The sequence below is a fragment of the Chelonoidis abingdonii genome, chromosome 23 (assembly GCF_003597395.2).
Source record: "Chelonoidis abingdonii isolate Lonesome George chromosome 23, CheloAbing_2.0, whole genome shotgun sequence".
NCBI classification, from domain to species: Eukaryota; Metazoa; Chordata; order Testudines; family Testudinidae; genus Chelonoidis; species Chelonoidis abingdonii.
Window position 1 is genome coordinate 18,505,142 of NC_133791.1, and position 27,422 is coordinate 18,532,563.

The 27,422-nt window shown below is 46.6% G+C and overlaps 1 protein-coding gene across 1 annotated transcript; it reads right to left on the reverse strand.

Annotated features, from left to right (window-relative positions):
- Nucleotides 1-556: 556 nt before the first annotated feature.
- On the reverse strand, nt 557-27,422 carry LACTBL1 (lactamase beta like 1). The gene is made up of 7 exons (XM_075060240.1): nt 27,402-27,422; nt 23,732-23,876; nt 21,913-22,022; nt 14,025-14,182; nt 12,068-12,315; nt 6,519-6,624; nt 557-3,202 (listed from the first exon to the last, which is right to left on the reverse strand). Exons 1-7 carry the CDS (start codon nt 27,420-27,422, stop codon nt 2,224-2,226), a joined length of 1,767 nt encoding a protein of 588 aa, XP_074916341.1. The 3' UTR covers nt 557-2,223.

The window sequence follows — 27,422 nt, forward strand, 5'->3', positions numbered from 1 at the left end:
GTTGTATTCACACACACACACACACACAAAATCTCAGTCCAGTAGTCACACTGTCTGCAGCCTTGTGTTCACCAGGCACCATCACTCACCGAAGCAGTCAGAATTTAGACAGGGTTTAATATCATTGTTATTGCACAGTGTAAATATCTGAACGTCGGAAGATGCACAAGGTGTGAACTGTGATCACTTACAGAGAACAACACTAGGACCAAAACTGCACTGCAGCAACAGCTGTGACTCCAGGGCTTGGATGGAGCAGAGGAGCAGTCCTTACATCATATCCTATGTTTAATGATGAGCTTAGATGGAGGAGAACAAGGGAGGTGGAGAGGGGGTAAATCACAGATTTCTAGGCTCTGTTCATACCCTCTTTTCCCAGTGAACTTGAAGATGGGAAGGATGGAAGGGACAGAGACAGGGGAACAGGAAGAGAAGCAGAGAGGACAAGGTCCATGTCTTCCAGCTCTGGCAACTCCTGAGGATCAGCCAGGCTTTCCTAAATCCTGCAAGAATGAACAGCAGAACACGTTGCAGTCACTGCTGGCTGCCAACAAGGGCTTGTGACCAAGTGGAGGAAATGAACCGGTCACAAGAGACCAGGGCAGGTTCGAGAGAACATGCACTGCCGAAAAAGTCATTGAAGCGAGATTTACTTACCAGGCCTTTGCCCAGCACCCCAGCCCAGGATTTCAGGACTATACAGCCCATGCCAAGTCTGAGCCAGCACTCAGCAGTGAGGTTGATTAATCACAATGGAAACATTTATCTAGCTCCAGGCCTCTGATGGGTTTGAACTCAGGCTCCAGGCAGGGCTATAAGCAGTGATGGTGCCCTCAGCCCAAGGTCTCTGTCAGCTGGAGTCCTTCCTTTGCTGATGGTCATGTCCCTACAGCCTCTGCTCCCCTTGCACGGATATGATGTTTTGCCATCACTGCCAGCTGCCCCCAGGAGAAGGATAAAAGCAAATGCCTTAACGTAGCAACATGTTGGGTGTCATCTGTCATCCCTACCTAGGCAGCCAGGTGGGTACAAGGAAGAAGGCAAATGCATCAGTGGCATTACAAGGTACTTGAAGGTGGCCCTAGTTTAAAGGGATCAAGTTCCAGGGCAGTGGCCTATCATGTGTCTTCAGTCTGTGTTCTAGCTAATTCTTCAGCCAGCCAGCCAGCGCTGAAGCTTCTTTCTGCCACACATGGGAAACTGGGAAAGGTTAGAGCCCATTGGAGCCACAGTCCCAACATAGCTCAGTCTCCGCTCACAATGTACACACAGGGATTTACACTCACTTCTGAGCCACAACACAGGACAAAAACACAGAGTACTCACAACTACAACCCCCCACAGGGACGCACGTCAGCTACAGCACACACACCAATACCCACAACACACAGACATTCATGCATTCCTACTCACGACCCCTACACACAGACATCTACCTAGAGACACAGCCCTGAAACCAACGTTTTACAAGTGTGCGCACACACTCCCATATCTACATGCACTCAGAGTACATCTACTCAATCTAGGTACTCATATAGCTCGTCACTATAGTACTTCAGCATCAACCAATCTAATCCCCTTTGACCTTCTATATCTAAACACTACGATTTCCTTTGTGGACTCACACAACCCATAGTGAAACTACGTGGCTCCCTACCACTCACATGGATTGCTGTACCCCACTCAGCCATATGGAAGAGATGGACTCCACTCTCTCTTAGGTGTTACAAAGTGGTCTAGGATGTCAGATTATGGCAAACCCAAATGGGCAAGGCAGTTTGATCCTAGTAGCCAGGCTGCTGAAGAGGATAGCTGCCTGAAAAACCCTTGGATGCCAGACTAGATTCTGGCTCAAAAGCACAGGAGAGTCTCAATGGTCCATTGAAGCCAGTCACACTTTGTGGTGGTTGCCAAATGGGCAGCTTTAGCACTGGAAGATTTAAGTGCTGGGAAGTATGCAGTGGAGTCCATATCCCAGACACCCAACATATCCAGCATGTAGTTTCTACAGGCTCCCCCAGCTGTCAGCACAGCCCTGCGGTGCCAAGGGGACACAAACCATTGCAGTCATTTCAGAAGAGGGAGTTTTTGTTAGATGGAACAGTCAGTTTGCCAGCATCGTTCCCATTTAAGCTACATCCCCAAAGCCTTGGGAGCAGGCGAGTCAGGCACACACAGAGCAGAAGCCAACTTCCACACATGGTCACGCAGGTGCAAGGGCAGTTAGCTGTAGAATATGGGCTTGCGAAGTATGCGCACCACATTGTACGTGTTTAGTCCTGGGGCGTCAAAGCCGGGAGATAAACCCTTGCGGTCAAAAGGATAGAAATTAAAAAGCTGCCCATCCTGGGTCTCCAGTGAGACTGAGGCAGAGCCCAGCCGCAGAATGCATGGGAACTCCTTGTCAAAAACCACCTGGAAGACTCTGTCTTCCAGGTGGTGGAGCTTGATTGTCCGGTAGTTTTCAGGGATCAGCTCTTCAATATGAGGTCCAAACTGTTGCATGACCAGAATCCCAGTGGACCCAACTTTAATCTCGTAGAAGGTCAGGTTGGAATAAGTGTAATAGCCAACATAAGGGGCAGGATTTGGGGGAGGGCTCAGGCTCTTCTCTGCCTCCCGGAACGCTGTCTCCATGGCAGGGATAAGGTACTCATATGTCTGAGTCACAATATTTCCTCCTTGGGGCCTGGGCCCTGCTATTAGCACTATGAAGCTTAAGCGGAGCTTGGGGACAAGGGAGAAGGTGGCTGAGTAGCCATCGATGTCGCCATCCTTCCTGATAATATCATAGCCCAGCTGCTCATTGATCTCCCAGGGTGTGCCAGTCTTATTGGCAAAGTATTCACTGGAGCACTTAAAAAGAGGTGTCAGCATTGTCTTCACTGTGTCAGGCTCCAACAGGCGCCGGTGGTAGGTGCCTAGGAAGACCATTGCCAGCTTGGCAAGGTCAGCGGCTGTGGAGTACATCTGGCCAGATGGCCTGTACCAGCCCAAGTCATAAAGGGGGGCAGGCTGCCCACTGCTATAGAACCCGACAGCCATTTGGGAACGGATTGGTGGTGTGATATCAAAGCCAGTATCCTCCATGCCCAAGTGGTCCAGGATATTCTCTGAGACCCACCGCTGGTACTCCCCTTCAGCGGCATGATCTGCCAACACGTGGGCCATCAGAGAGAAGGCCAAATTACTGTAATGGCACCTGAAATGAGAAAGAAATGGAACTCAGTGTCATCTCTAAACATGGTTGCAACTGTGACGCTGGCAGTTTAGGTGCCCACTTATGCCAAGGCCTCAGGCCTCACTGATCTCTCACAAACGCATAGCTGGAAACCAGTCTTGCTTACGTGTGTCAGCATCACCAAACTAGACATTAGATGTTAAGTTGATATGAATGTGTTTAGTGTTTTATAAAATGTGTGTAGGATGGTGCATGTATTGTTCTCACTCAACTATGCCTCATGTTATAATGTAACAGCAAACATCTGCATTGTATCTACCGCTAACCAAGTAATCCATCAAATGAGAAAGAAGCCTGGTGTAATGCAAATGATGGTGTCTTACAAGAAGATGTTAAATCCTGTTTATTAAACACAAATGAGTCATTGTGTGAGACCAAGAGTCAAAGACTTTGTTAACTGCACTCCCCTCTCCCCTTGTCCTATGAAGAAGGGAACATGTGTGGGAACTGCTGCTGTCAGCTTGGTTTCTGTGAGAAGAAGCTATAAATATAGACACAAGGAAAAATTCTTCATCTCTGGACAGTCTGGATTCTAACAGGGCAGAATAACTGAATGGGAAGATGGCAGTCCCCAGAGTTATGCTGTAGTCCTTAAAGACATTTGGGAAACTGGCAGATTACTACATCTCTGCTACCATTTGAAATTATAGACTGTGACTCGCATGTACATATGTTTTTATCTGCTTTAACCTCTCAGTAACTCTCATTCCTTTTTTTAACCTAACAAACATTTAGTAATTTTACTATAGAACTGGCTAAAAGTGTTGGCTTTGATGTAAGGTACAAATTGAGCTGGGGTAAGTGACTGGTCTCTTGGGGCTGGAAGCAACCTGCATATTTTGTGATTTTTTTGGTGTAAGTGACCATTTATCATCTAGTCCAGCTTGCCTGGTTGGCAAGATAGGCTGGAGTGTCCAAGGGGACGGTCTGTGACTCCATTGTACGACCATTGTCGTACTTTGGGAGTTCACATTTGTTACTGGGTTGGCGAAATCTAATTCTAGAACATACCACCAGTTTGGGGTGTCCGCGCTGGTTTGACAGTCTGCTCTGAGTTTGGCACTCATGGTCCAGAGCCACTCCAGACAGTGTGACAGCAACAACCCTGACCTCCATCGATTCCACAGCATTAGACATTCTCTAAAAGCCACAGGCAGACTGTGATGTGGTCTGATCACGTGCTAATGGGAACTAAGAAAAGATATTTCCAAACTCTACTCTCTTGTGCCCTGAAACCACCATAAATTTTCAGAGGGACGAAGGGCAGGCAGATTGAGTGCAGAAAGGAGGAAGAAAGAAAGAGAAGCAGAGATTTTGCCAGTCTGAATTTCTGGTAATTCAGGAAATGTAGATGGGAAGATTCCTACAGCAGCATTAACTTAGCCACACTGATTCACAGAGCCATAGATTTCAAGGCCAGAAAGGGCCACTGTGATCTGGTCTCCTGTACAACACAAGCCAGAGAACATCCCCCCTCAAATTTCTAGAGCACATCTTTTAGAAACAAACATATCTTGATGCGTGACCTGTAGATATCACAGCCACATTCAGCAATATAGACTGGAAACAGTACATCCAATACATGCCAAAAGACATCACTGCAAGAACAGTTAATTCTGCATTTCCTACCTTGTTGTTTTTAGTTGTTCAGCAGACAGTGCATTAAGTTTTCTGCACTTAATTTCTCTTCACTGTTTTCTTTTAAAAAAGGAAGGCTTGGGCTGAAGGCCTGTAGATGCAAAAATGCACCATGTCTCTCAGGAGCAGGCCATAAAAGTCCCAGCTAAGCTGCTTTGCAGACTTAACATGGCACAAGCATTTAAACCACCTTAAGGTGGCAAAAGCACTTCAATAGCTTTGAGTCTGCAAGGCAGCATCACTGCAATGTTAAGTCCTTAAGGAAGCCTAAGTGCTTGAGTCCTGTAAGGCCATAAGCTGTTTTAAAAGTCTTAAGCTTGAATGGTGTCTATTGACATAAAACAGAGAAGTTCCCACTTCAGAAACAACACACATGGGCACACTGTCTTTCTAGAAGTGTTTTCCACCAGTCATAATGTTGTTATTTAAAATCAGGTTTTATTTCCATGCTTGGGCATGGCCATTGTTCTCAATCGGCGCTTCATAGACACCAAGCTCAGACATTTTTGAACTAACCGAAAAAAAAGCATGATGATAGTTTTAAACAGCAGGAAAATATTTTTTTTCCTCCTTTCTATCACAAAAGTGGCTGAAAATATTCTGTTCAAAGTTCCCAGAAAAATGTTACCATTGCATGGATGCAAAGACAGAAAATGTTCCTGTGAAAAGATTAACTTTTCAGAATGCTATGGGCATGTATGAACAAGGGAAAAAACCCCAATAATTTTGACCTCCCAAGTACCAAGGTGCTCAGAGACCAGCAAGTGATCCCGGAGGCACACGAACCTCAGTGACGAGTTAGACAGGTTAACAGGCCATAAGTAATCATTATGCTCATGTAGTCTGGCTGCCTGGCCAGGATTTCACCCAGTTTCCTGAACCAATCCCATAATTTCAGGTGGAACTAGAGCAGAGCATTTAGAAACAGGTAGCCACTCTGCATGTGTAATGGAGACTCTGCCAGCTCCCTAGGCTAGTTGTTCCAATGATTAATTACCCTCACTAAAAATATGCAAAGTTTAAGTTTGAATGTGTCTACTGTCAGCTTCCAGTCATTGGAACCTGTTCTGCCTTTGTCTCCTAGATTGATGAGGCGTCTGTTATCAGGCACCTTAAATTTTGGCATTTTCTAACTGTTAAATGCTTGACTTTGCAAACCCAGGTAATGGGCTTGCAACAGGGTTTTTTGTTGCAATGGACATTTATAGATATTATTGACAGTGTGTTGATTTTCATGTAATTTCTTTACCTGACAGCTGGATTTTTTTCTGGAATGGATCACCAAGACCTCAGCCTGTGCCTTCTCCACTGAAGATGTAAATTCTGTCCTGTTCTATTCTACAAGGCATGGGACCTGGGGTTAATGTGGTGGAATGGCCTTGCATCCCTTCTGACTATGTTGCCACTAGTTGCTAATGCTGACTTCCAAATTGTTTCACTTTGTCTTCTGTCTGTGTATCTAGTGGTACCTGAGTGAATGATGCATGTTAAAGGAGAGCGAGGAGTGCAGGCACTGTACTGTAACCAGAAGGAGCTGGCTGCACCGCTTGCAGCTTTGGTTCTGACTCCTTATCAGTAAAGCACTGCTATAGTCGCTGGATATTAGCCAAGAGAAGAGTTAGTTGTGCATACACCTGACCTGGTTCCTGGGTCAACTACCAGAACGTCATCCTTCAGGAGAGCGAGGGCATCCTGTGTGCTTCCTCTCCACAGCAGACTGGTGGACCGCAGCCTCCTGGGCAGCCCTGTGCCATGGGAACAAGAGGACATAAAACAGCAAGAGACAAATACTGATTTTTGTTAGGATAACATCAAGATTCACTCATGGAGTCTGATCAATAATGATCCAAAATGGGAGAGCCGAAGACAAAGGAAAAGAGCAGTGGTTAATTACACTCTCTACCACAGATACAGCAAATGTGCTTCTACTCACAGACCCATAGACTTTATGGCCAGAAGAGACCATCATGATCATCTAGTCCGACCTCCTGCACATCACAGGCCATAGAACCTCGTCCACCCATTCCTGTAATTGACCCATATCCTCTGGCTGAGTCACTGACGTCCTCAAATCATGGTTTAAAGACTTCAAATTAAAGAGAATTCACCATTTACACTGGTTTAAACCTGCAAGTGACCCGTGCCCCAGGCTGCAGAGGAAGGTGACCCCAGCCCCCCAGGATCTCTGCCAGTCTGAGCCAGGGACCTCAGGACACTGAACGGAGCTATACAGGGGACAGGCCAATCATTCGGTCATAAGGTAAGAGCTGACCCACACTTTTCTGCCATACTTATTCTGCTTCCTTTTAGTAAAACGTCCTGAAGAATTATGAAACCCTAGCTGGGTCCAGGCATATGCAAGAGCCTTTTGGAAGGAAAGACTGATTGAAAGGGCTCAGTAAATCCCAGCCTGAGCTTTCAAGTGAACATGATCCATTAGCTTAGCAGCTCCTGCAAATCTGACCCAGGGACAACTGCTCCTGCAGTTTCCATTACATCCCCAGTTGTCACATATTTATAAATGTCAGGAACATCATTTGGGGGGGTTGAAATTTTCCAAACTTGTTTCTGTCCCAAAGTGATTTTTTGTTTCAGTTTGTGCTAAATTCCTCCAGATTTTTTTGGGTTGTAGGAGAGTGAAAATGGTTCACTTTTCCCACTGGAAATAAAATACATTTTAACCACATTTTTCAGAACAGGGCTCCATTAAACAACCCCCCTGAGGCCATATTCTCAGCAAAGCATCACAGCTACAGTGACTTCATTGAGATGATTTACACAAACTGAGGATCCGGAAGTGTAGAAACTGGAACTTGTCATGGACAGAATCCTCAGCGGTCTAGGGCCTGAGCATGGTTTGGGGGGAACTTGTCACTGAGAGGGTAAAAGCAATAGAAAAATTACTTAGTATGCATCAAGCTTAGTGAGCACTTGCCAACAGTCATAGATTGTTAATCCAGAAGGGACCACTGTGATCCTCATCTGACATGTATAAAAAAGGCCATAATAGCGGATTTTAGCTCCCTTAGAGAAATGATGGGCAGGATTCCCTGGGAAGCTGAACTGAAGGGGATGGGTGTCCAGGACAGCTGGCAGTTTTTTAAAGAAACCATGCTAAGAGCACAGGAAAATACCATACCGATGTGCAGAAAGAACAGCAAGCGTAGAAAGTGCCCAGCATGGCTTAGCAGGGAACTCAGTGGTGAGCTGAAGCAAAAGAAGGAAGCTTACAAAAAATGGAAGCTTGGACAGATGACTGGGGAGGCATATAAGATTATTGCTCTCGGCGGCTGCAGGATAGAATCAGAAGGCCAAAGGCAATTTGAGTTGAAACTAGCAAGGATGTGAAGATAATAGAAGGGGTTTTCAAGTATGTAAGCAACAAGAAGCAGGACTAGATGGTGTAGGTCCCTTACTCATTGAGCAGTATCCTATGGTGGAAGATATGGAAAAGCTGAAGTACTCAATTCCTTCTTCACTTCAGTCTTTCGCAGGATCAACTCCAGACACTACACTGGGAACGCAGAGGAGAGGAGAGACAGCCACTGTGATAGAGGATCAGGTTAGGGACTACTTAAAGACGCTTAGACGCTGCACAAGTCTATGGACCGGACGAACTGCATCGAGGGTGCTGAGGGAGTTAGCTGATTGATGCGAGGACTGTTGACCTTATCTTGAAAATTCATGGCGAACCGAGAGTCCCAAGACTGGAAAAGCAAATATATACCTATCTTTAAGAAAGGGAAAAAGGAAGACCAGGGAACTACGACCAATCAGTCTCACCTCAATCCCTGGAAATCTGGAGCAGGTGCTGAAGAACATCCTGAAACACTTAGAGGAAACAAGGTATCAGAAGCAGTCAGCATGGATCACCAAGGTAAATCATGTCTGACCAACCTGAATTGCTTCTATGATGAGATGACTGGACTGTGGATGGAGGCAAAGCTGTGATGTTATACCTTGACTTTGTACAGCTTTTGACCGGTTTGCCACAGCTCTCATCAGCAAACTAAGGAGTATGGGTTGAGGAATGGACTGGTGAAGTGGATAGAAAATGTGAATCAACGGCTCAGTGGAGTAGGTATCAATGGCACCACTCTCTAGTTGCAACCAGTAACAATTGGTGTGCGCCCCAGGGTCTGTCTTAGGCCCGTTCTTTCAATGTCTTCATTAAGATCTTGATGATGGTAGCTTGCACATAAGTAAATTGCAGATGACACCAGTTGGGGGTTGACACGCTGAGGCAGGATATTCAGGGCGACTTTAGACAAATTGGAGAAGTGGGCACAAAGAACCTCATGAGTTCAACAAGGACAATGCAATCCTGCACTTAGGACAGAAACAACCCACTGCACTGCTACAGGCTGGTGATGTTTGTTATAGTCCTGCGAACAGAAAAGATCTTGGCTGGTACTTAGACTGGACGTTGAAACATGACGCCCTACAGGTGCTCTGAGCCAACAGGCTTAATGCACCCTGGCTGGGATTATTTAGGGAAAATGGTCCTGCCTTTAGCAGGGGGTTGGACTAGATGACCTCGTGAGGTCCCTTCCAACCTTTTGATTCTATGATTCTATGATTCTATGTGGGCAAAGTATAATGAAGCCCCTCGCTCTTATGAGATCAATGCAGGACTTCCCTATCTATCCAAACCTGGGTAGCTGGGCAGGCTGTAGGGACCAGGTGGAGGCAGTCATGCCTAGGGTTACTATATTTGAATACTGGGAAAAAAAGGGGTTGCCAGGTGTCCGGTTTCCAACCAGAAAGTCCAGTCGAAAAGGGACCCTGGCAGTTCCAGTCAGCACCGCTGACCGGGCCATTAAAAGTCCAGTCAGTGGCGCAGGCAGGCTCCCTGCCTGGCTCCATGTGACTCCTGGGAAGCTGCCAGCATCTCCCTCTGGCTCCTAGGCGGAGGGAGGGTCACTGGGGCTCTCTGCACTGCCCCCTCCCCCAGCACCAGCTCAGCTGCTCCCATTGGTCAGGAACCGCAGCCAATAGGAGCTGAGGTGGTGGTGCCTGCAGGTGCAGGCAGCACAGAGAGCCACATGGTCGTGCCTCTCTGAGGAGCTGGAAGGAGATGCTGGCAGCTTCCTGGGAGCCTCCTGAGGTAAGTGCTGCCTGGAGCCTGCACCCCCGTCTGCACCCCAAACCCCAGCCTCACCTCAGACCCTGCACCCCCAGCCAGAGTCATCACCCCCGTGCACCTCAACCTGCTGTCCCAGCCCAGATCCCTCTCCTGCACCCTGAACTCCTCATTTCTAGCCCTCACCCTGGATCCTGCACCCCCAGCCCAGAGCCTATACCCCCTTCCACACCCCAACTCCCTGCCCTAGCCTGGAGCCCTCTCCTGTACCCCAAACTTCTCATCTCTGGCCCCACCCCAGAGCCTGCACCCCTGTTCCATCCTAGTGCCCTCTCCTACACCCCAAACCCCTCATCTCCACCACTACCACCACCACCCCAGATCCCAATCCCCTGCCCCAGCTCAGTGAAAATAAGCGAGTGAGCGGGGTTGGGGGAGAGCAAGCAACTGAGGGAGGGGGATGGAGTGAGTGGGGGCGGGATCTCAGAAAAGAGGTGGGGCAGGGGGCAACCCTAGCACCAAAGGCAATGCTCAATCCATTGTAGAGTCAGGGGCTGATACAGTAGAGCCTCCCTAATTAGCACCACTGATAGGGAGGTACATAGCAAGGTACTGAAATCTGCAAATTAGGGAGCAAAGAAGCATAACTGAAAAAACCAAGGTCATTGCTTTATGCAACGCACTTTGTTAACTGAGCCAACAAGTGTAGTCATAATTATTTATAACAGCTTTTCATATGATCATAAATACATAAGTACATTTCAACATAACAAAATCTTAGTAACCTAGCACTTCACTCCAGCACTATCTCTGCTCAGAGGTGTGAGTGGATTTTACAGCCTGCAGACCAGAGAAGTGCAGGGTAGTGAGGCTGTATTGTATATTCCTATTTATGCTGTAAAAAGCCACTGCTAAGATATACATCATGTGCAATACTGCAGCATTAACGCTGCTATTAAAATCTGAACTTTTGCATTTCATGACTTTGGGGGTTTAACTGTGCAACTATAACATTGCATTTGGTATTGGATTCACTTTTAAAATCTTCCTTCTCTAATTACTAGACTGGAATGGGTGTATGCAGCTAACCACACCTTGCTGACAATAAAACCATGCGTAACGTGTGTTGGGTTTACTCTGTAAGGTGCTTTTCATCCCTCAGTTTTAAAGCACCTTACAAGGTGTGCTAGCATCATTATCCCTATTTTACAGGAAGTGCAGTGAAGGCAAAGGCAAATCCCTGCCTGCTGATGACAAGCTTACCTGCTTCCAAAAGATCTCAGAATAGCAATGCCAACTAATTCTGGGTTAATAATAGAACCTGCACACTTCTAAAGGAGCGTCAAAGCAGGGCACTTGATGCCAGCTAACAGCAGGCACTAATAGCCGTACCTTTTGAGGGATTTCCAGATTACATCAGGCCCTGCCATTTACAGCTACTTTAGTATCGAAGTTACTCATTTATAAGAGATACAGAAAATTAAGAGCCGTCCCCTGACAACGAATCCCAGGCTATTAAGAGTTCAGGAACACCAGATCAGGAGGCTGCACGGCTAACCTGTTGATGATAGAAGCTATATCCCTTCAAAACAAACAATGCTTAGCAATTCTCTGCCTCCCAACTCCACCTCTCAGCCAGTGGCAGCACTTTGGGCTGGGGTGCAACTGTGGTGAGAAGAAGCTGTCTCGCATTTCATCCCTGATTTCAATGCAGGAGCCTGAATTACAAAGAAAGATTATTCTGACAGGAAACAGCCAGCAGCTCCTACTGGCTTAGCCATGAGAAGACCTACTCATCATAGCTTCTACCAGCTCAGTCAGTGGGAGGCATTTCCCTGATAACAGACCAACTCAGTGTACTTCCCAGTAGCTGGGCTGGAGAGAGGCTCCCTTTTGGCTCACCTGTTGGAGCGGCTGGAGGATCCTGGTTCACACCAGGAGGGGTTGTTTGCACTGCCTGACAAACATACAGACAGGTTTTTGCATTGCTGAACCTGTTCTCACTGGGGACAGGGAGTTTTGTTGTTTTAACTAGTATGTTGATGCACGGAGCCAAGGTGGGGAATTTAGTGAGGACTGAAGAACTGGGAGTGGGGTTCTCTCACCTGAGAGCTGGCTAGCCATCCTGCGCAGTGTAACAGGTGATGGCTTGAGTGGCAGTGACCCCTTCTCCAGGAAGATCAGCCCATCTGCTGTGTATCTTTGTTCAGATTCCTTGAGTCGCCCCAGAGGATTTTTAATAATGAAGCTCTGGGCATAGCGTTCCAAAGGATCATCCAGCGATGTCACCTTCCCTTCCTCCCACAGTTTGTAGAGCATGATAGCGGGGAAGATCTTGGAGATGCTGGCAATCCTGTCATGGAACAAATAGTTACATGGCTTCACCACCAGCTGCTAGTCCAGCATTAACTAGCCCATAGGCCAAGCAACGTTCTCTCTAATTTTTTACATCCATGTGCGGAATGAATTTTGTTATATGCACCAATATGGAGGTGATGTGTGGCAGGGATGTGGCCAAGGAGTTTGGAGCGTGGGAAGGGGCTCAGGGCTGGGGCAGAGGGTTGGGGTGCAGGGAATGAGGATTCTGGCTGGGAGATGAAAGCTCTGGGGTGGGGCTGGGGATGAAGTACTTGGGGTGCAGGCTGCCCTGAGGCTGCAGCGGGGAGAGAGGACTCCCCCAGCCCTTGATAACCTGCATGACTACACAGCTTAGAAAGAACTTAGGGGCCAAGGCCTTTCAGGCTACCATGTCATGCCAAACATTCTCTGAACAACTCAGCTATTCTAAACAAGTCCAAACAGGGGACAACATTGAAGGGATGCTCAGTACATCAGATTGCTCAAGTAACTGATTATCTGTCACTTTAATAAATATAAAACCTACATTAATGCAACAGTAAGGGACCAAAAGTCAGGAAAGATGACTGTTAAGTGTGAACTTAACTCTGGCCTAGTGCTCATATGCATGATGATACAACTTTCACTTATGGGATCAAATAATCCAATAGAAATAATATAATAGAATTGTTTTGAAATAATACAATGGATTTTTACAGTATTTTCTACAGCCCTTGAGATACTCGGGTATATTTAAGATAGATTGTGTTCATTTAATTAAAACTGTAACATGATGTGTATTGTGACAAAGTTCCTCCTCTGCCTTGGTGAGTCCTGTGATTATTGGCAGATTTGGTCTCCTCAGAGATTCACAGCAACCCTCAGTTTGGCCACTTTCACCAGTGGCTCAAACCTGCCATCCACTCAGCTAACCTCATTGCTGGCCAGCATGGGGGAAACAGAGAACAATCCCTGCAGTCTCTGCTGATCATCATAGGGGGTCAGGGGACAGGCCAGGGACCTTCCCTTCTGGTGGGACCCACAGTCCAGGTCAACACCTCTTGTATCCAGTAGGGGGCAGGAGGGATGGGGGAACCTGGGTCCACCCTCTACTCTGGGTTTCAGCCCAGGGCCCTATGTATCACAGCTGTCTAGAGTGCCTCTTGGTACAGCTGGGCGACAGCTGCAACTCTCTGGGCTGCTTCCCCATGGCATCCTCCCAATACCTTCTTTATCCTCACCACAGGACCTTCCTCCTGATGCCAGATAGTGTTTGTACTCCTCAGTCCTCCAGCAGCACACCCTCTCACTTCCCACTCCTTGCACACCCTGACTGAAGTGATGTCCTTTTTAAACCAGGTGCCCTGATTAGTCTGCCTGTCTTAGTTGATTCTTGCAGCTTCTTAATCGGCTCCAGGTGTCCTAATTAGCCTGCTTGCCTTAGTTGGTTCCAGTAAGTTGTTGATTGTTCTGGGACCACTCCTGTTACCTTACCCAGGGAAAAGGGACCTGCGTAATCTGCGGCTAATATATCTACCTTTGATGACTGTCCAATTTAAATATGTCAAGTCATAAGATTTCAAAATGTATTTATGTAATTGAATTGATATAAAGTGTATACATCTCTCCCACTTGCTGTTTATCAGGGTATGGTGACAGTAATTTTCCACTAACCCAATAGCTAAACCATATCCAATTCCTTCTGTATAAACCTGCAAACCCCACCTGTAAATGGTGTACTCATTGGGCATTGCTGAGAAGGGGTCAGAGCCATTCTTCTTCCCAAAGTTGCCTGTCCAGAGCACAGTGTCATTGTAGATAACAATGGCAGACATGGCAGGGAGGCCTGGGCTATGGATTTTATGGCGCAGAAGCATGTCCACCTAGGAGAAGATTAGAAAGTGGTGAGGAGTTTGAAGGTGAGCAGAGAGTAGAACAAAGAAATGAATCAATACAATAATGCACTCACAGTGAACAGGGATAATTACCTTTATCTACAAACAGTTCTGCACTAAGACAAGTCAAAATATTTAAAACAAAGCATTTTTCATTAATGATCTGTCTCTGAAAATGGATTTTTTCACAAAATCTTAGCTTTTGAATGTCCCATCATTTCTTCAATGTTTTTGAATGTATTCAAATGAGTGGGGTCTGATGCTATTCATCCAAGGACGCTGAAGGACTTAGCTGAAGAAATCTCGGAACCACGGGCAATAATATTTACAAACTCACAGATGACAGGAGAGGTCGCAGAAGACTGGACAAGAGCTAGCGTAGTGCCCATCTTTAAAAACGGGAAAAAGGGAGAGCCCAGGAACTACAGACCAATCAGACTGACCTCAATACTGGGGAAGCTACTATTGCAATGTATAAAACATTCAGTTTGCGAATATCTGGCAGATGAAGACATAATCACTAGCAGCCAGCATGGGTTTGCCAAGAACAAATCATGCCAAATCAGCTTGATTTCCTTCACTGGCAGGGGAGCTGATTTGGTGGATGGGGGAATGCAGTGGACATAATATACTTGGACTTCAGCAAGGTTTTTGACTCAGTCCCACATGACAGTCTGATGAGTAAGCTGGAGAAATGTGGGCTCGGAAGAACTATCATTAAGTGGATACATAATTGGTTAAGCAACTGCAAACAAAGAGTAACTATTAATGGAATGATGTCAGACTGAAGGGAGGTCTCAAGTGGGGTTTCAGAGGGATCCGTTCTGGGTCCGGTGTTGTTTAACATCTTTGTTAATAACCTGGATGTAGGACTAGAGAGCACATTGATCAAATTTGCAGATGACACAAAGCTGTGGAGGTTGCCAACACTTTGGTGGATAGAGCTAAATTCAGAGGATAAATTGTAGAACTGAGCTATAGAAAACAAAATGAAATTTGATGTAGACAAATGAAAGTTGCTACACTTAGGGAAGAAAAACTAAATGTACAAATGCACAATGGGGAATAACTGGTTTGGCAGCAGCGCTGCTGAGAAGGATCCAGGAGTTGTGGTGGATCGCAGCCTCAGCATGAGTCAGCAATGTGATGCTGAGCAAAAAAACCCCAAGCAAATGCAATTTTAAGTTGCATTAACAGAGGCATAGCATGCAAGTCATGGGAGGTGATAGTACCGAAGGCCTCAGATGGAGTATCTTGTGCAATTTTGGTCACCAACGTATAGAAAGGATGTAGAGAAACTGGAAAAGATCCAGAGGTGAGTGACAAAGATGACCAAAGGGAAGGAATGCAAGCCACAGGAACTGGGTATGTTTAGTCTGGAAAAGAGATTATGGAGGGATATGATAATGGTCTTCAAATACTTAAAAGGCTGCTGTAAAAAGAGGCAATGGATTCAAAATACAACATAGCAGATTTAAATGAAAATCTCAGGAAAAACCATAGGCGCTGACTCCATGGGTGATCTGGAGCTCAAGCCCCCACAGAAAAAAATAAGGGGCACTCAGCACCACCAGCCACAACTGTTTGGCTTGGGCTGCCGATCAGCTCTTTGGCCACTGGTGGGAGGCACTCACAGGAGGGCAGAGACCCTTGGGGGCTGGGTGGAGACTCAAGGCAGAGCAGGTGTGGAGCACACACTGGGAAAAATAAAACTCAGTGCCTGTGGGAAAAACTTCCTAACTGTCAGAACAGTAGGACAATGGAACAGACACCTCAGGAGTCGGGTGGTCATGGAAGCTCCTTCACTGGAGGCTTTCAAAATGAGGGTGGATAGTCACCTGCCTTGGATGGTTGAGATATAATAAATCTGTAACTTGGCAGGGGGTTAGACAAGATAGCCCTTGCGGCCCCTTCTGTCACTATGCTTCTATGAGTCTATGAAATGTGAGTCCTCACACTTATATCGTAGGGTAGAAGATGCATGAAGCCAAGGTCCCGACCATCTGTGCATATTAGAAGATTCCACAGGGCTTTTAGAACATCAGGCAGATCAATCCTTGTGTCTTGCCCAAATTCCAATCTGGAATCTCTTTTTTACTTGTGGTATCAATTGGATTGACCAGATTTTTTTTGCTCTACTGTGCACATGGCTGAGCAGTGTTAGAAGTTACTGCACTCCCCAGGGAGGTGATTCTCAGTGATGGACTCTTACATACAATAGCTTTGTAAAAGCCTTGGAATCATTATGGATAAAAGCCTCCATCACACAGGACAGCACTCACCCCCAAACCCTTCCCTTTGTTCAGCCCACACCCCTCTCCCATGCTCACCTAAACAATTCCCCACTCTCCCACTCAAACCCCTCCCCCATATTCATTACTAGAGCTGATGAAAAACCCAATGAAATGCCTGACTCTTGGCAGCCATGCAACTTCATTGAGGAGATCAGCTTCCCTGGAGACCTGAGTTTAACCCCATGATAGCCCCATATGGCCTTGATTGGCACATCAGCATCCCAAAGGGAGCATAGTGTGAAATCCATTGGCCAAGTACGACCCTACCTTTAGTTTCCACAAGGAATGCTGAGAGGTACCCATGTAGCCATGTCCAACCCAATAAAGAGCTCAAGGGAATATAAGAATTTCCACATGCAGTCAGACCAGTAGCCCATCCAGTTCAATATCCTCTCTCTTATTTTGGCCAATACCAGAGGAAGGTACAAGAATTCCTGTAACGGGCTGGTACACTGTCTGGAGTGGCTCATGACCAAGAGTGCCAACCTCAGAGCAGACTGTCAAAAAGCAGAGTGGACACCCCAAACTGGTGGTATGTTCTAGAATTAGATTTCACCAACCCAATAACAAAGGTGAGCTTCCAAAGTACGACAATAGTCCTATAATGGAGTCACAGACAGTCCCCTTGGACACTCCAGCCTATCTTGCCAGCCAGGCAAGCTGGACTATGTGATAAATGGTCACTTACACCAAAAATCACAAAATATTCAGGTTGCTTCTAGTCCCAAGAGACGGGTCACTTACCCCAAGTCAATTTGTACCTTACATCAAAGAGAACACTTTTAGCCAATCCTGTAATAAATTAACTAAATGTGCATTAACTGGGAAAAAGAAATAGCATTATTTAGGGTTAAAGCAAGCAAGCATATAGACACAAATAAGTTTCATATTGTGATTCAAAAGCTGACAGCACTGTAGTAATCTGTCAGTTCAAAACATCTTTCAGGGCTAACCAATGCCAGCAGCATGGGGATCTCTTTTGCTTATGTTTAGGAATCTTTGCCTCTCAGAGTCCAGACAGGGTGAAAGAGATTCAGTTTTTCCTTGTCAGGGACTTTAAACCCCTCCATTCCAGGGTCCCAGATGATGGGATAAATTGTAGATCTCTCTTTCCTGGAGGGAGTTAGGAATGCCATCAACAGGGTCTCTGTCCTTTGATGCTACACAGTACCTCATTTGCCTTCAATGGGCCATCTTGTATGCAGGCTCAGCACTTTACCTTAATTAATGCTTCTTTTACTGTGTGGTGAGTTACACAAATACAGAGGTTTACAATGCAAACACTCAGTATAACTTTATACCATGGGCTATTGAGGTTGTAAGTGAGATCAATACAGGTATCTTATAAAGTCTAAACACTAAGCACATTCTTATCAACTTAACATCTAATATCTATTCTGATAATATTAACACACAGATAAGCCAGCATGGTTTCCCAGCTATGAAACTGTAACTGTTCAGTGCGGCCTGGGGCCTTGGAATGAGCTGGCACCTAGTCTGCCATCATCACATGGGCAATTATAGATAATCTATAACAATCTATCCCACTGGGGGAAAGTTTTCCTAAACCCCATCTCTTAGTGAATATAACCTCTCATTTCTTCCCAGGATAGAGTCCCCCATCCTATAAGTATGACCTGCATTCTTTGTTCCTAGATGCATACATTTATATTTAACCATATTAAATTGCACATAGTTTACTTACAACCAGTTTACCAAGAGATCTGGATCACTCTGAATCAGTAATCTATCCTCTTTATTATTTACCACCCCCCTCAATTTTTGTATCATCTGCACACTTTATCAATAAAAGCAGCAGAGAATCCAGTGGCACCTTATAGACTAACAGACGTTTTGGATCATGAGCTTTCGTGGGTGAATACCCACTTCGTCAGATGAATGTAGTGGAAATTTCCAGGGGCAGGTATATATATGCTAGCAAGCAAGCTAGAGATAACGAGGTTAGTTCAATCAGGGAGGATGAGGCCGCTGTTCTAGCAGTTAGAAGAGTGTGAACAACAGGTAGTGCAGAAACTGGTGTTTGTTATTGGCAAGCCATTCGACTGAGTCTTTGTTAAGTCCAAGCAGCTGAAATGGGTTTGGAGTTCCAAATTTTGGCAAAGATGAACTGGACGCCAGCCAGTTTCTCTTGAAGTCTGGTCCTCGAAGTTTTTTTGCTGCAAGGAGGGCCCACCTTAAGGTCTGCTATTTGTGGCCAGGAGGATGAAGTGCTCTCTACAGGTTTTGTATATTGGCCATTCCTAATATCTGATTTGTGTCCATTATCTTTTTCCGTAGAGACTGCCATTTGGCCAATGTACATAGCAGAGGGCATTGCGCATATGAGTGGTGTAGTTACATTGGTGGAAAGCGTGCCAGTGAATGAACTGGGTGATGGGGCTGCCGACTGGTTAGGTCTGTTGATGCTGTTTCGCCGGTGTAGATATGTGGACTAGAGTCGGCATCGAGGGAGGTTTTTTGCAATGGATTGGTTGATGAGCTATTGGAGCCTATCATGGTGCGGTGTGCAGATCGTGGGTGAGAAGATCAGTTCAGGTTGGCAGGGTTGGTCTGTGGCAGGGATTGGCTGCCACCTGCAAGCACTCGTGAAAGGTGGGCATCATTGTCAGGATTGGTTTCGATCCTGATGATGGTTGCGAAGGGGTTTTAGCTGGGGGCTGTATGTGATGCCAGGGAGTCCTGTTGGTTTCTTTTTGGGTTTGTCTGGCAAAGTAGGAGGCCTTTTCTGGTTTCAGAAGTCGAGGACGTCTGGCCTCTGTTGACTATACTACTTCGGGTTTTCGCTTATTTTGGCTCCGCGGAGGTCTGGTAGTTTTGAGAATGCCTTGGTGGGATTTTTGTGGTGTTGGTCTCTGTTTGAGGGGTTAAGAGCAGATGCGGTTTGCTTACCTCCGTGCTTGGTGTAGACCATCGGATCGTGTGGGATGTTCCCGGGATGGAAGCTGGCGCATGAGGTAGGCATAGCCAGTCAGCTAGTTTTTGCATATAGGGTGGTGTTCATGTGACCATCACTTATTTGCATGTGGTGTCTAGAAAGTGGACCTCCAGTGTAGACTGGTCAGGCTGAGGTTGAATGGTGGGTAGAGCTGTTACATGACATCGTGTTGGAATCTTAGAAGTTCTCTTCACCATGGGTCCAGATCGGATGAAGATGTCATCAATGTAGGTAGGTAGAGAAGGGCGTGAGTGGATGAACTCTGGAAGCTTGTCCGCAGGTCAGCCATAAAAATATTGGCCTATATGGCTATTGTGGGGCCATGCGGGTTGCCTACGCGGTGCCTCTGATCTGAGATATATATTGTCCTCTGAAATTTTGAATAGTTTGTGGTGAGCGATAAAGGCAAGAGTCAGCAGCCAGTTGTGCTGTGGAGGGATAGGCTGTTTTCGCTAGACAGACTGATATTTGCCATTGTGTGTGGATGTCTTGTGTAGAGATAAAGCCTCTACCACTCCATGGTGGCAAGAGAATGGCTCGGTTTTCGGGAGGTGACCATATCAGCTGTAGTCTTCTAGGACAATCAGTGGTGTCACGGAGATAGCTGGCGTGCTGGTTCGGCATGGCGTCGCAGTACGAGAGTCATATGCACGACATTCTATCGTGGCAGTGCCAATGCCGGAGATGATGGGCTCCAGGATTTCGGGTTTGTGGATCCCTTGAGGTAGTAAGAGTAATAATGCCGGTCGGCTGATTGGCTCTAGGGTATGTTTGATCTTTGTCTCTCGGTGGTTATTGTAGGGAGTGTTCTGAGTAGCCTGGTGAGTCTTAGTGTAGTCCTCAGTGGTGATCTGAGGGAAGTGGCCTCGTAAGGAATTTGGTATTGGAGAGTTGTCTGGCGAGCCCCTTTTTGATAGTCGACCTGTTCATTCGATGATAACACACCTCCTTTATCAGCCTCTTTGATGATATGTCAGGGTGGTTCTGGCCTGCGGATGGCTGCAATTTGACATCATCAGCTCAGGGTTGAACAAAGACTGTGAATGGCTTGCCAAAAACTACAGAACCAGTTTCTCCTCCCTTGGTTTTCACACCTCAACTGCTAGAACAGGGCCTCATCCTCCCTGATTGAACTAACCTCGTTATCTCTAGCTTGCTTGCTAGCATATATATACCTGCCCCTGGAAATTTCCACTACATTCATCTGACGAAGTGGGTATTCACCCACGAAAGCTCATGATCCAAAATGTCTGTTAGTCTATAAGGTGCCACAGGATTCTCTGCTGCTTTTACAGATCCAGACTAACATGGCTACCCCTCTGATACTTGACACTTTATCAATGATATTATGTTTTCTTCCAGGTAATTGATAAAAATATTAAATAGCATAGGCCAAGAACAGATCCATGCAGGACCACACTGGAAACACACCTGCCAGGTGGTGATTTTAAGAACAAGAAGTGCAATTCATTGATTCATAGATTATAAGGCCACTGTGTTCATCCAGTCAGACTTCCTGTATAACACAGACCAGAGAATTTACCTGAATTAATTCCTGTTTGAATTAGAAGGTATTTTTAGAAAACATCCAGTCTTGGTTTAAAAATTGTCAGCAGTGGAGGATCCATCACGACCCTCAGTAAATTATTCCAATGGTTAATTATTCTCATTGTTGAAAATTTGCACCTTATTTCCAGTCTGAATTTATCTAGTTTCAATTTGCAGCCCTGAATCATGTTATATCTTTGTCTGCCAGACCCAAGAGCCCATTTTGTTCCCCACATAGGTATTTATAGATTGTAATCAAGTCACCCTTTAATCTTCTCTTTGTTAAGCTAAATAGATTGAGCTCCTTGTGTTTATCACTATAGGGCAGGTTTTCCAATTGTTTAATCATTCTCACGGCTCTTCTCTGAACCCTCTCCAATTTATCAACATTCTCCTTGATTTGTGGGCACTAGAATTGGACACATATTCCAAATACAGAGGTAAAATAACCTCTCTTCTCCTACTTGAGACTCTTCTGTTTATAAAGCCATGTAATTAGGAATAAGAGTTACATCAGAGGGGCACACTAATCTCCAGAAGCTTCTGGTACTTTGGCTCTTTTTTCTCAGAGCCCTGCTCACCTTTCCACACATACAAGTGCTTCTCAGTGAAGTCACAGAGAGACACTCATATTTTCCCGTGAAGGAGTCATGCACCAGAAGGGGAAGTGTGGAGTTGTGCTCCTCAAACTGGATGTTGTTGTTACTGTGTTATCCAGAGGATAACCAAGATTGTGAGGGGGCTTAGAGTTCAACTGGTCCTGGATACACCTGTCCTAATATGACACTGTGATTCTGACCAGCCCAAGAGACTGAAGAACCCAGATCTCTTCCTTCCTACATTCCTAGACTCTCTTCCCTACACCTACAGGTCACTGAGTTTAAGACATATACACTCCCATCCATGCCATCCCCACAGACCTTCTCCAGGGCATCCTTCAGGACTGGGATTGGGTGGTCCAATGGTACAGGTTCTGGATAGCGGGGACACATCTGAATTGCTTCTGATCTCACCTCCATTGCAGATGGGCCTGGAAATAGTTCCAGAGAGGAGGCTGGTTGAGTGGATGGGTTTGCTGACATGTTTCACATAGAGGATTACTCAGAATGCAGAAGTGCAGATAAGGCCACTAACCTTACAGAGCTTGCCATCCACAGCCTTGCTTAAAGCAAAGTTGGGGGCTGATAGACCTACGACTCACACAGAATTTCAGCACATGACATGTCGTTGGTGCACTTTCAAATCTACCCCAGCAAGGTACTGAGTACATGAGGGAAATCCTTGACTGAGTGTGCTAGTGGCAGCGAGCTGGCAGAGCATAGTTGACACAGGGCTCAATCCTGGTCCTACTGAAGTTAGTAAGAGTTTTGCTGTTGAGTTCAGTGGGACCAGGTTGTGTCCCAAAGTCCCCCTTGTGAGCATCAATAGGGCACTGTGACTCCATTGGGAGGGAATGAAGCAGCAAACCAAAATAAGCTTTTCCAGTAAATATTGTGAATACTGCTGGAAGGTGACCTGGATGCCTAAGGAAACAAACCAGCTCTAAAATAGAACACATTGGACACATGGGGCCACCACAGGAAACAGCTGCCCATCTGCCATGCCAGGGAGAAATCAGGGGCCCAATAATTTTCTCTCTCATTTTAAATTTTTGGTGCAGATGAAGAACACTCATTTCCCAATGAAAATGGGAATTCTCCTACCTGGGGCCAATATTTGCCCATCTGATTCCATTGAGCTTCTGAAGCACAGCTCCCCAGCCCTGCCGACTATAAAGAAAATCTCTGTGATTTCCCCTTCTTTTACCCCTTTGGGGTGGGTATGTGCCCCTGTTATGGTGCTGTGTAACAGAGGAGAAATGTCACTGCAGAACCTTCAGGCTGAGACCATTGTGGACCAATGACCATGATAGCGCAGGCAGATTCTGACCAGTGCAGCCCCATAAGAAGAAAGTGAGATCCAGACTCAGAGATGAGTCCAAATGAGTTTAGAAGGAGTCTATGTTGGTGTGATACCTTCTTCTGACCTCTTCAAAGTGTCTTTCTGTAACCCCCTGAGCTCCCCCAGCCTTACATCCACTTACCAGTTTATGAATTACATCCCTGCATGTGCTGCCTCTGAATCTGTCCCACTCAGTTTCCAATAACCAAGGGTGAGGAAGTCTAAGTGAATCTATGGGGCCTAAGTGAAACTATGGGGTCTGACCCATATGGCAAGGGGCCAGGAGAGAAGAGTAGCAGGTAACGCTGCTAGCAGGAGGAGGTACGCAGATGTACAAGTAGCTACCCACAGCTTAACATGCACATTCTGACTCCCTCTTTAGGATGTAAATTACTCCTGCGCGGTTTTAGCAGGTATAAGGGAATCCAGCTAGGTGTAAGGGGGGCTTATCATGCCACACTTTACTCACCACCCATGACTTTGCTTCTGAGTGTAGCATCTGACTTCCTGAGACAACCCTTTTTTATCGTCACTGGCAGGTTATCGTTTTTCATCTGGAATCTCATTCACACCTGTTTGCCCCTTTCATCTCATTGAAGCCACTGGGCAAATAATTAGGTTGTGTGTAATGAAATCGGGGGCGGGAGGGCTCTATCTGCTACTTCCCCTGCAGGGTCCAACCAACTAACTGCAGCACTCAACCCTGCAGTTTATTCAGACAACCACCTCTTGATTTCAATGGCATCGGACCTCCGGGTTCTGAGACCCCTGTGTGCAGGCTGATTGCTAGATACTCACCGGGCTCCTCCTTGGGGAGGCTGTACTGCCACAGGAAGCAGCCCATCATGGCCACAGACAGCAGGAAAAAGAAGATTAATGCCACATGGATCCACTTCACTTCCATCATCGAGAGCCTAAGGAGACTCCTCCCTCTGGAGGCCTGCTGCAAAGAAGAGACATGGGGGTTTCAGTGGTACTGTTTGTAGGACAGAGAGAGAGAGGAACTGCATCCCATGCTTATAAATTAGGTATGTACATGAACTACAGGCAAGGATATGAGTTCCTGGTGCAATCACTGTAGCATTAATAGATAACTTATAATGTGTCCAGCTGAAATGCCACAACATTCTGTGACAAATCTATGCCACCATTGATGCAGCCGGTGCTGGAAGTTGCTTAAAAGCTGGTTTAGGTTTCAGCAGGCGAGCTCATGCTATTAAATCATGCCCTGTCTGGGACAGAATAATCATGGCTCAGTCCCAGCATCCCTACCACACCTTCAGTCTGAGTCATGTCATGCGCAATGTCGTTTGCATGCAAGATGTACACGCACAAAGATTTGCATTAAATTGTCCGCACTCTCACTTATCTCTAACCAGGATAGACTGAGCCACTCCCCAGGGACTATACTACAGTCTGGTCTCCTCCCCAGGACTGGAATCTAAGATGGCTCATTCAGGATTTCTCCAAACCCATTGGTGCATGGGCCATTTCTCATGTAACAAGGGTACTAAGAAACCCACGGTCAGACCTGCAGGTTCCCTTTCTCAACCTCTGGTCCATGTGACTGAGGATCCTAATGGGGAACCCAGACCCCATCAGCACTTAGCCCCTTTCCCCCCTCCAAAACTCACAGGGCATTTTCTGAATGAGAACAGATGTTTGTTACAAATATTTTGTGAAACCTTTTGGTCTATTTCAAACATTTCCACGGCAGATTTTGAAGTTGCTTAGCACTCTGGGCTCCTCCATCCCTAAGTGGGAAGGTAACAGCCCTTATCCCTTCTCGCTGCCTCTATCAGCCATGTGTCCTGACATCACCCATCCTGGTGCATGCTGGATGGACCAAAGAGCTGACAGCCAGAATACTTGCATTCTCCATGCTCCAACTGCCTGAGCAAGGACAGTTCTCACCTGCCAGGGGAACACCCATCAGCAGTAAGGAAAGCAGCCTATACCAGAATAGTACCCCATTCTGGATCTGTTACAGACCCAGTTTCCCACAGGAACTGGGGCGAGGGAAACCAGCATGCACCAGGAAGGATGATGTCAGGTCATCTGTCTGATGGAGGCAGCAAGAAGCAGGGGATGAGAGTGAAGGGCGGGAAGGGGTAAGGAGGGAGAATGACATACAGAGGAAGGACAAAGACCATTCAGTCCAGATGGCCTGGTCTGAAAGAACAAGAGAAGATGGTGGTGAAAAGAGGATAAATAGATAGGGGAGAAGGAAAAAAGAGAAGCCAGGGCCACATTGCTCAGCTCAGAGAGAGACAGCGAAGCCCTGAGCTACACAGAAACATACTGTGCCTTAGCAAAGGCTCATATGGGTGGAAGGAATTGATCAGATCCTATGTTGCTATCAGCCAGGTCCATTGGTAGGGTCCCACTGCCCCCCACCAACCCCTGCAATCCTGAGTGACAAAGCTCTCTCTTACCCATCTGTTAGTCCATGCCCGAGAGCTGCTTCTTAGAGCTGCAACGAGATGCCATGTTCCTGCTGCTGGATCTGAGAGTGCAGACCAGGGCCTTCACTTTTCATTTTCAGCTCCCATATGGTAAAGCGGCCTTTTCACTGATGCGCTCCTGCCCAGCCTATCTCCTCCTGGCTTCTTCCCCCACCCCATTGCTGCCGGTGACTCCCAGGGCCCTGACGTCAGAGTGAAATGGGATTTTCTTGGTTTAATCTTTGGAGGAGGAGGTAATCCTCAATCTGCTCACTTCATGCACTTCGGACTTTCCCAGTGCACTAGACATTGATCCAAAAGTGATGGGCGCCCAGATCCTTCTCACCTGACTCCACCTCTGTTCACCTCCCCTGGCAGGCAAGCACTCTGAACCCCCAGTCCCATGTCGTCACACCTCAGTCCCACTGCAGCGTCAGCGACCATGTCCTGCTTTCTAAGCCCAGAGACAAATGGCCCTTACACAACAACATGAATGGGACACCTCTCGCCATCGACTGGAATGCTGAGCACTTAAATCTGACTGACTGCGCAGAACTATTCATTCTCCATGGGATTTACAGAAAATGAATTACCCACAAATAACTCCCAACCCAGTCTGTGGGGAAACACGCCCATCTACTCATCTCTTCTTATTCAGCAACAGAGAAAGAGAGAGAGGGGGGAAAAGAAAGATTCCATACAATTCCTGTCCCAAGTGGGAGAGGAGACCCCCTGGTGCTCAATACACTTTCAGTCTCACTGTGGTGTCACACACACACACACACAGAGTCGGGGAGAGACAAACCTCAGGGTGATTTGATCCATGACCCATTTTCTCTGAGCCCCCAAAGTTTGGGGAGAGGTTCAGATAAGTCACCCTCGATTAAACCCCTCTCTTCCACCATGCAGTGTAATACTGCCCTGTGTCCCTCCCAGTGAATTAACGCTGAAGAGTAGCAGGTAACGCTGCTAGCAGGAGGAGGTACGCAGGTGTACATTCAAATAGCTACCCACAGCTTTACATGCACATTCTGACTCCCTCTTTAGGATGTAAATTACTCCAGCACGGTTTTAGCAGGTATAACGGAATCCAGCCGGTGACAGACCTTATCACAAGTTATTAAGGTCCAACAGGATTCACAGCTCTCATCGGTACCATCCTCAGATGATGTCTCAGTCACACAGGCCACTGCCAGGTAGCACAAAATGTGCTGGATGTATCCAATCCAGGCTAGCTGATCTTAAGTGTGGCAACAGCAGAGCAGAGATCTGCCAGCCACCCTGTCTCGCCATGCTCCAAGGTGCAACCTCCTGTCCCAGAGAGGAGCTGCTTGGCCTCTGGCAGTGTCTGGAGTGAGCTTTGCTCTCTAGCTGACCCTTCCTTTGTCTCTGTGTTTCTCTGTCCATTTAACCCAATCAGAGCTTCCAGAAAGTGCCATTCCCTCTACTCCCTCCTCTGCAAGAAGATTAAAGCTACAGGGCCAGAGTGGAATTTGCTTTTCACTCTCTCAGGGTTGAAAGCGCCTGGGAGATTGAATATTAATTCTGTCTAATGCTTATCTGCCATGTGTGTGAATTGGGGCTGAAACCAGCTGGGCTTTGCTAACTATTTATAGTATCTTCATCTCCTCTTGGCATCTGCGTGGGGAGGCGATTAACCCTTGTGACGGACAAGCACCTCAACGCCTGTGGCATGTAGCTCACTCACACAGCCCCAGTGCGTTTACAAAACACAGGAGGAGCAAGCCCAGATGGGCAGAGACAGGGGACACAGGGGGTAGATCCTGCTCTCATGTCCACCAGAGCTAGTGAGGAATAACCCCATTAGAGTCAATAGAGTTATCGTGCTGTAAGCAAGAGGAGAATCAGCCCCAGCCCTTTGTTGGTGAACTACATACTTAATTTGGATACAACAATGTCAGCGTATTTCCTCTCCATTGGTCTGGGATCTGATCCTGACAATCATCAGCCAAGGGAACGGGAGCAGTGAAGAGGCTGTGGATGGTGGGAAGCTTCAGCCTTACCTGTATCTGTAACCCTTCCAT

What these genes read in the sequence shown, in the direction of transcription:
- LACTBL1 (XM_075060240.1), bottom strand. Translation starts at nt 27,422, where the DNA reads ATGGAAGGGTTACAGATACAG. An exon ending in CCTCCCCAAGGAGGAGCCCG is followed by an intron (nt 22,023 to 23,731) that starts GTGAGTATCTAG and finishes AACTATTTCCAG; the next exon opens with GCCCATCTGCAATGGAGGTG. An exon ending in GTAGTTGACCCAGGAACCAG is followed by an intron (nt 3,203 to 6,518) that starts GTCAGGTGTATG and finishes TTCTCATTTCAG; the next exon opens with GTGCCATTACAGTAATTTGG.